This window comes from Penaeus chinensis, chromosome 19 (assembly GCF_019202785.1).
Source record: "Penaeus chinensis breed Huanghai No. 1 chromosome 19, ASM1920278v2, whole genome shotgun sequence".
Taxonomy (NCBI): domain Eukaryota; kingdom Metazoa; phylum Arthropoda; class Malacostraca; order Decapoda; family Penaeidae; genus Penaeus; species Penaeus chinensis.
In genome coordinates this window covers 17,927,528-17,937,527 of record NC_061837.1, presented here as the reverse complement: position 1 = coordinate 17,937,527, position 10,000 = coordinate 17,927,528, and the positions used below count along the sequence as shown (strand labels likewise).

The window sequence follows — 10,000 nt, the reverse complement described above, 5'->3', positions numbered from 1 at the left end:
TGTAATAAAAACTGCAACCTTGGAAATCTTGAATATGTCTCAGTTAAACGGTAAAAAACGAACTGGATAACAGAACACGTCGAGTAAGTGAAACACGGTGAAATACTACGTAGAGTTTCCACGCCGTTTTATGCTCAGGTCGGCTACAATAATTTACGTTATCATGGTCATTTCGCCGGTAATGCCGGCGCCAGCTAACATTTCGACGCAACATTAGAACTTGAAACACGTGATACAGATATATTTTTCAGCGTAACCTGAACATACCGTGCATTTTCAGGCGAATATTTCAATGAACAAAAGTTTCTCCTTTCCATTACTCGACGCGACACGGCGAGCGTATCTCGCTTTTTTAGGAAGCATTTTCTCACCAGCGCTTCCTTTTTTCCCTCGTTAAGATGTACAGAATATACTCCTTTTTTCTCCAGTTTTGCATTTCCTTACATAGCCATGGTTAGTGCCTTAACCCTGCCTGGTATTTTTTATGTTGGAAATACTTAAATATACTTGATATGGCTATATCCCATGACAGATAACTTTACACATGTTGGCCTGGCAAAGAAAAAAAACAAAAAACTTCGTGTCTGCCTGCCTTACAAGCGACCTTGAATTTTCGGAGAGCAAACTAACATCACCAGTAATGACTGTTTTTCAAGACCCCCAAAAAAATTACAAATATTTCTATCTTCCTTTTCGTAGGTTGAGTTGGAGACGCCACAGTTCCTGTCATCCATCGGTCCCAGTGTGGACGGGGTAACGATAAGGCCGGATTGGAAGCAGCAACACACGAAAATGGGTAAGTTCACACACTCATATCCATATAGCAAGGAAGCAAACACAAAGCTTGCCCACACGAATATATACACTAACACACACATAAACACAAACACACGAAACAGACAAAATCCTAACATTACGTTAAATACAACACAATACCCATCCCATTCACTTTCCTTCCTCCGACCTTTAATGACGCCTGTTCCCAATGCAGGTCAGGAAGGTCGCACTCCTGTGGACATCCTCCTCGGCGTCACAGCTACGGACATCCTCGAGGTGTTCAGCGACGCCGAAATACAGCATGGATTCGAGGCCGACCACCGGGACCGTATTCTTCGAACTTTTGTCACGAACAACTACCGTTATCATCTCCAGGTAATTTGTATTAAGATGTTGTTTACGGATTTTGTTGCTGTTATCCCATGTCTATAACTGTATATAATGTAAGTTATTATCTTATTTGGCGTTGTAGTTTAATTATTCTTGAATCGAGAAAAGTCTCACTGGCTTTAAGTATATTATGTTCACATTTCTTAATAGTTTTTAAAAGATCATAAACATTTCGTCTCCCTCTCTGTACCTAGTAACAGCAACGTGACTCACTCTGTTTGGAAAATGCTCTACTTCAAACGCATTTCATCATCTTCCAGAATTTACGACCTGCTTCGTGACAACATAACCGAGCTTGCTATAGTCCTCACTTTTAGCTGGCTTATGCAGAAGATTGTGGTTGGGACTAACAAGAAGCACAAATATTCATAAAGAAATAAACTACCATTGCCCTATTTGTACTTCCCACTTCCAAGGAGATTGATCACTTGTGTAAAACAAACAAATTTAACTATTCATAAATAAAGTAAAATCAGCTATACGATTGTGCCCCCTCCTCCCCCCTTACAAGAGATCGCCCTAGTAAATAACAGACTGAGGAAAAAAAATCACAAAAGAGGATAAATCAAAAGCTTCCACTCAAGGTAAAAACAAACTATTCGCCATTCCTTCTTCCTGCAAAAGAGAAGCCAAAACAAAAACATAGAAGTCATCCCCCCCTCCTCCTTTGCTCTCTCGAGATGACCGTGTTGGACATAAAAACAAACATACAAAACAAAAGTAAAAGAAAAAATATAAACTAAAATATTACGCCTCCCGTTTCCCTTCGGCACAAACTAGACCAAAAGACACTTCCGAAACTCGTCTCCTCTTCTCCTTCCGCAGGAGATCGTGCTGGCCATCACCGCCGAGTACACGGACTGGTCGCGGCCCGTGCAGCATCCGGTCAACATCCGGGACCTGACGGCGGAGGCGCTGCACGACGCGGCGCTCGTGTCGCCCGTCACCGTCGCCGCCAACCAGCTGTACACCGCCGCCAGGGCCGCCTTCTTCTACGTCATTGACCACACGCTCGACGACCCCGACCCGGAGGTACGGCTCCAGGGGGCATTCGGTGTCTATATTGCTTTGTTCGCTTTGTTTTTATTGTCATTTTTGTTATTGTTATTATTATTATTATTATTATTATTATTATTATTATTATTATTATGTATCTCTCTATCTCTCTCTCTCTCTCTCTCTCTCTCTCTCTCTCTCTCTCTCTCTCTATATATATATATATATATATATATATATATATATATATATATATATATATATATATATATATATATATATATATATATATATATAAATATATACACTATCTTAGTTGGTGTTTATTCATATGCTTAATACTGTGAGACCTTAGTGCGTGTAGTGTAACTATATATTTAGATACGAAATATATCCTAAGCATGTACGGAGCTTCTTAAGAGGTTTATGCACATACTCCATTTTTCGTTTCACTTACTCTGCAATGTTTTTTAATCTAAAAAAGAAATAAGGGTAAGGGAAAGGATGCTGTTAGGAAATAGAAAGTTCACAAATTAGGTTCCCAAGTTAGGTTAAGGGAGCCTGGTGTTAACGTAGGTGCGTAAGTTAGGGTCGTAGAAGATTTTATCTGCCTATGTAGGGAGGCTGGGTAGTGGGGGTGTAAATCTAGAACGAGTTAGCAGTGGCAGTAACGAGCATGTAGATTACAGTCAGAGAATGTTGTCGAATTTAATCGGAAGGCTGTTTTTTGTTGTTGTTGTTGTTGTTTATGGATATGCAATATGTTTTTCTGTCACTCACATTCTATCGATGTCTTGGTCTTCTACTTTGTATTTCATTTTCTTCCCTTTTTTGCTTCTTCCTTCTTCATTTTCTCTCAAATTCTCTTTTATTAAAATTTAACCATTTACCCTTTTTATCTCTGTTCCTACGCTCTCATCCCCACTTTTCGCCCTCTTTCTCTCTTTTTCACCCCCTCCCCCTTCGCTGTATTTTTCTCCTTCCTATATCGCTGTTTTCCTTCTTTTCGTCTCTCTCTCTCTCTCTCTCTCTCTCTCTCTCTCTCTCTCTCTCTCTCTCTCTCTCTCTCTCTCTCTCTCTCTCTCTCTTTCCCTCTCTCCCACCCTCTCTGCCCCTTCTGGCCCCCCCTCCCTCCGCCTCATCTCTCCCTCCCTTTCCCTCCATCTCTCCCCCCCTATCCACCCCCTCTCTTCTTCCCTCTCCGCTCCTTCTCCCCCTCCCACTCCGCCCCTCTCCCCCTCCCTCTCTCACTCTCATATCCTCGCCCTCTTCCCTTGACACACAGCTCGAACATCCGTCGCATTTTAAAACTGGGCGCGCCCGAAAATCAACTTTCCTAACCTCATCAGCCTCTTGAAGGAACGCCTTCAACCCTTCCTTCATTCCTCTTCATTCGCCCTCCCCTCACCGCCTCCTCCGTCCGCCTCCGACTGCCTGCTGCCGTCTTTCTCTCTCTCTCTCTCTCTCTCTCTCTCTCTCTCTCTCTCTCTCTCTCCCTCTCTCTTTCTCTCTCTCTTTCTCTCCTTCTCTCTCTTTCTCCTTCTCTCTCTCTCTCTCTCTCTCTCTCTCTCTCTCTCTCTCTCTCTCTCTCTCTCTCTCTCTCTCTCTCTCTCTCTCTCTCTCTCTCTCTCTCTCTTTCTCTCTCTCTTTCTCTCCTTCTCTCTCTCTCTCCTTCTCTCTCTCTCTCTCTCTCTCTCTCTCTCTCTCTCTCTCTCTCTCTCTCTCTCTCTCTCTCTCTCTCTCTCTCTATCTATCTATCTATCTGTCTATCTCACGCCCTCGTTCTCACTCTCTTTAATTCTTCCCCTCCCTCCCCCTTCCCCACCTCTCACCCTAACCCTGGTTCTGTTATGATCTCGAGTTTTCTCTCCCCATTTCTACTCTCAGTTTCTCAGTGTCCCTGCATTCCTTTCATCGAACTTTTTTCCTCTTTTTGTTTTTCTTCTTTTTATATATATTGTTTTCCCTTTTCATTGCCACATCAGGATCCATGAATTTAGTTGATAATTTGATCGTTCGTTTTTATCTCTATTGACTTATTCGTCTCTATATTTATCCTCGTGGCTCTTTATTTCGGTTTTATTTATTCGTTTATCTGTTCATTTATTTATTCCTTTGTTCGTTTGTCTATTTATTTGTTTATTCCTATACCCGTGTATCTATTTTTTTTATTTATTCCTTGATTCGTTTATCTATTCATGAATATATTCCTTTATTCGTTTATCTATTTATTTACTTATTCCTTTATTCATTCCTTCATTCATCCACCCAGCTATCCAATCATCATCTTACCTTTCTATTGCATTATTCTTCCTGTTATCGTTGTTCTTGATTGTCATTTACGGTTTCCCTTCCTTCGGCCACACTCGGCGGAGTCAAGGGTCGGCCGCAGCCAATGGCGAAGGAGATACTTACAACCTCGTGATTTATTATCTTCCCTTTTTTATCCCTCCTTTCTTTTATTCTTTGTTTTATTTTCCTCCATCATTAGCCCCTCTTACCTTTCTTCTTCTTTTCTGCCTTTCTTCCACATTACTTTTCATCTTCGTTCAGGAGAGTCTGAAGAATAATGACGAGGATAGGGTAGAGTTTGCCCTTTTTATCTCATCAAATCTCCTCCATCTCTCCCTCATTCCATCCTTTTCTCTCTCTATTCCTCTTTCTATCTTCTCTGTATATCCCTCCTCCCGTCATTCCCTTTCGCACTATCTCCTCATAAAGAGATGGTGGAGGAGGAAGAGGAGATAGAGAAAAGGGGCTAAGAACAGAGAGAGAAGAAAGATAGAGAGGGGAGAGAGAACAAGAAGAGGAAGAGGAAAGACAAACGAGTCGGGAGAGAGAAAAGACGAGAATAGAAGCGAGGAGAGTGAAGTGAGAAAAGAAGGAGAAAAGAAAAGAAACGTGGACATAGAAGACAGGACAGAAAGAAAGGAGAGAGGAGAGGGAAGAGAGGGGGAAGTCGGGGAGTAAAAGAGTGCGAACCAAAAGAGGAGCAGAGAAGTGGAAGGAAAAAAAGAGAGTGAAAAAACTGACACCGTTCGGCAATTTTCCTCCGCACAAAGGACGGATAATTGCGTCGACTTTGACACCTTCGCTTCGAGAGGTCGCGGAATTGTGTGTGGAAGGAGAGGGAGGGGGAGTGGTGGGGGGAAGGGCAGGGACGGGATGGGAGGAAAGGGAGGGGGAGTGGTGGAGGGAAGGACAGGGATGGGATGGGAGGGGAGGAGAGGGGGGGGGAGTGGTGGAGGGAAGGGCAGGGATGGGATGGAAGGAGAGGGAGGGGGAGTGGTGGAGGGAACGGCAGGGATGGGATGGGAGGAGAAGGAGGGGGTGTGGTGGAGGGAAGGGCAGGGATGGGATGGGAGGAGAGGGAGGGGGAGTGGTGGAGGGAAGGGCAGGGATGGGATGGGAGAAGAGGGAGGGGGAGTGGTGGAGGGAAGGGCAGGGCTGGGATGGGAGGAGAGGGAGGGGGAGAGGTGGAGGGAACGGCAGGGATGGGATGGGAGGAGAGGGAGGGGGAGTGGTGGAGGGAAGGGCAGGGATGGGATGGAAGGAGAGGGAGGGGGAGTGGTGGAGGGAACGGCAGGGATGGGATGGGAGGAGAAGGAGGGGGTGTGGTGGAGGGAAGGGCAGGGATGGGATGGGAGGAGAGGGAGGGGGAGTGGTGGAGGGAAGGGCAGGGATGGGATGGGAGAAGAGGGAGGGGGAGTGGTGGAGGGAAGGGCAGGGCTGGGATGGGAGGAGAGGGAGGGGGAGTGGTGGAGGGAACGGCAGGGATGGGATGGGAGGAGAGGGAGGGGTGGAAGGAAGGGTAGAGATGGGATGGGAGGAAAAGGCGGGGAGGAAGGAAGGAAGGGAGGGGAGGGGATGGAGAGGGGGAGGGAAGGGATGGGGAGTGAAGAGAGGTGGAGGAGAGGGAGTGGGGATGAAAAGAAGGGAGGGTGGGAAGAGAGGGGACGGAGGTAAGAAAAGTGTGGAGATGGGAGAGGAAAGGGTAGGAGGGAGTTGGGGAAGGGAGGAGGGGTGTGTGGATAGGAGAGGAAGTAAGGATGGGAGAAAAAAGGGTTGAAAGGGGGGGGGGGGGGTAAGTAGAACAAGAAGAGGAGGATAATAAAGGTGGAGCTGAGAGGAAAAGGTAAGAGGAGAGGGAAGACTCTAGATGGGAGAGAAGAGTTGTTCGAGAGAGATGAGAAGGGTGGAAAGCAAGTGGGGTAAGGGAGGGAGGCGTAGGAGAGAGGTGTGGAGGAAGGAGGGATGGGAAGAGATGGAGAATGGGTGGGAAGGGAGAATGGAAGCCTGAGAAGAGAGAGAGCTGGGGAAAGGAAGAATGAATGAGAGAGAGTGAATGAGTGAGAGAGACACAGGCAGACAGACAGACAGACAGACAGACAGAAAGAGAAGGAGGGAGAGAGACACAGAGAGCGAGAGACAGAGAGGGAGAGACAGAGAAAGAGAAGGAATACACTAAAGGGAAACAGAAAAGCGAAGAGTAAAGAGGAGGTAAGGAAAGAAGATAAGAGCAAGTAAAAGATATAAACAGATAAAACATTTTTCCCATTTCCGAGGAAACTCTTTCACACCTAAAGTTTATAGATCGCCTCAAATGACAGTGGAAATCGACAAAATTTAGGCACAACTCTTCATCATTATTCCTATGAGTGATTGAAATTATAGCATAATATCATCTTCACGTGTGAAATTTAGATTTTGATGATGCCCAAAATAGCTATGGTAATGATATAGATATTGCTTCTTATAATGGCCTCATTATTAGTAGCGACGAAGGTGAGGATGATGATGGCGATGGTGATAATGATGATAATGGTGATGATGATTATGGTGATGATGATGATCAAGTGATGATGGTGAAGATGATGATGATGATGATGTTGATGAAGATGTGATGATGGCGAGGATGATGATGTAGAGTTGATAGAATGACTAGAATGATAATGATAACGATAATGATTATAAAAATATTAGTAGTAATACTGCTACTAATAATGATGATAATACTAATAATGATAATGATAATAACAATTATAAAATGATGATAATAACAATAATGATAAGAATGATAATAATAATAATAATTGTTATTATTATTATTATTATTATTATTATTATTATTATTATTATTATTATTATTATTATTATCATTATCATTATTATCATTATTATTATTATTTCCATTATTATTATTTCCATTATTACAATTTCCATTATTATTATTATTATCATTATTATTATTATTATTATTATTATTATTATTATTACTACTACTACTACTGTTATTATTATTATCATTATTATCACCATCATTATTATTATTATTATCCTTGTTGTTATTATCATTATTATTATTATTACGATGATTATGATGATGATGATGATGATGATTATTGTTATCGTTATTATCATTATCATTATTATTATTATTATTATTATTATTATTATTATTATTATTATTATTATTATTACTATTATTATTATTATTATTATTATTATTATTATTATTATAATTATTATTATCATTATTATTATTATTATTATTATTATTACTATTACTATCACCATTCCTATTATTAGCATTATCATTATTACTATTACATTATTATAATTAATATTCTTGTCATTATTATTGTTATTAGCATTGTTTTTATTATTATTATTATTATTATTATTATTATTATTATTATTATTATATTATCATTATTATTATCATTATTACTATTATTATTGTTGTTGTTGTTGTTGTTGTTACTGTTGTTATTACTAACATTTTTTTTATTATTCTTATTACCATTGTTCTAATGGTTATTATCATTTCAAATGTTATCATGATAATAATAACAGTAATAGTATTAATAGTAATAACAGTAATGATGATAATAATGATTATGGGGATAATAATGAAGATATTGTTAAAAGAGAGAATAATAATGATGATTTATTATAATGAAAATAATGATGATAATAATAATAATGATAATGATGATAATAACAATAATAACAATAATGATAATAATAACAATAGTAATAATGACAATAATAATAATAAAGATAATAATAATAGCAACAATATCGATAATGATAATGCTAAAAATAGGAATAAGAAAAATAATGACAATAATGATAATTACATAAAGAGTAGCGATAATGATAATGAGAACAATAATGACAATGATAAAAGCGTAGTGATAATAGACATGGTGACTGCTGCATTAATCATCTTGACAATATATTCAAATGAGAAATGTTTAAATAGAAGAAAAAATAATTTACATGACTTTTTGCTGCATGAAATGTGCCTCTCTTTAAACTTTAAAAAAATAAAGAAGGAATAAATAAATAAGTAGTGGATAAAAAGAAAGAATAAATGCATATACAAATAATTAAATAAAAAGAAAAAAAGAAAAAAAAGGAAAGAAAAAGAAAACGAAAAATGAAAATGAGGGAAAAATGAATGATCATTGGAACGAACACAGAAACGACATTTAAAGGAAGGGGAAAGGAACACAGAGACGAGGAAAATTTTACAAGAAATAGAATAGGGGTAATAAATAATTAGGAACGAGATTATGATTAGGAACGATGACAGAGGAAAGAAAATAGAATATTGGTCAGAATAGTTTTGCAATGTGTTGAAGAAAGGGAGAGAGATTGAGAGATCCAGAGACAGACAGAGATTGAGACAAAGACAGGGAGAGAGAGAGAGGGGGGGGGGGGGTTAAGAGAGGGAGACAGACAGACAGACAGACAGACGATGGCAGAGGAAAGAAAATGGGATATTTGTCATAATGAATTTGAAATGTGTTGAAGACAGGGAGGGAGAGAGAGATATGCAGAGACAAAGATAGAGATATAGAGAGATGGGGAGAGAAAGACAGACACAGACAGACAGACAGACAGACATGAAGACAGACAGACAAACAGAAACACAGACAGACAGGAAGACAGACAGACAAACAGAAACTCACACACACAGTAAGACAGACAGACAGACAGAAACACAGACAGACAGGCAGAAAAGGAGAGAGACCAAAACAAACAAAAATTAACACATAATACCGGGTTAAAGAGAATGAGAATAAGTGAGACAGAAACAGAGAACCAGAGAGAAAGAGAAAGACAAGAGAATCTTAATTACCCGAGAAAATTACAGCCCGGCCCCGTTTACAAGTGCTCCCCGATGAGAATTTTTCCTACCTTTGCGAACCTCCATAACATTGAGCATTTCATGTGAATCGCCTTTAGTGTTATTATCACCATTAGTGCTACAATTATTGCATGTTCTTGCTTTTCTCTGTCTTTCACATTTTCTCCCTTCTTTTATTTTGCTTTTAGGCCGATTTTTCCTGTTGTTACTAAGGGGTGACAGTGTATAATTTCAAAATGGTTTGTTTTTCTCACTGTGAATTTGATATTAATCTTTCATTGGCTACTAATAATAATATCTACTCCTAATAATAATAATAAAGATGTTATATCTATTTTTTTTTTTCATTATTACTATTGTTATTAGCATCAATACTATTATTGCTATCGCTATTATAACTTGTAATAACTTTATTATTATCATTATCATATTTGTTATTGTCGTTATTATCATTATTATTATTATCATTATTATTATTATTATTATTATTATTATTATTATTATTACTATTATTATTATTAATATTACTTTATTATTATTACTATTATTATTACTGCTATTGCTTTTATAACTATTGCTACTAAAATAATTTTTATTACCAATACTATTATTATTATTATTATTATTATCATTATTATCATTATTATTATTATTACTATTATTATTATTATTATTATT

At 38.9% G+C, this 10,000-nt stretch overlaps 1 protein-coding gene across 1 annotated transcript in view; it reads left to right on the top strand.

Moving 5' to 3' along the window:
- LOC125034937 (neuroligin-3-like) overlaps positions 1-10,000 on the top strand; it is a 76,859-nt gene that overhangs the window by 58,521 nt on the left and 8,338 nt on the right. The window contains exons 5-7 of the mRNA XM_047626984.1: positions 700-796; positions 992-1,152; positions 1,993-2,199. Of these exons, the coding sequence (XP_047482940.1) occupies positions 700-796; positions 992-1,152; positions 1,993-2,199 (465 nt within the window). The remainder of the gene's footprint in view (positions 1-699; positions 797-991; positions 1,153-1,992; positions 2,200-10,000) is intronic.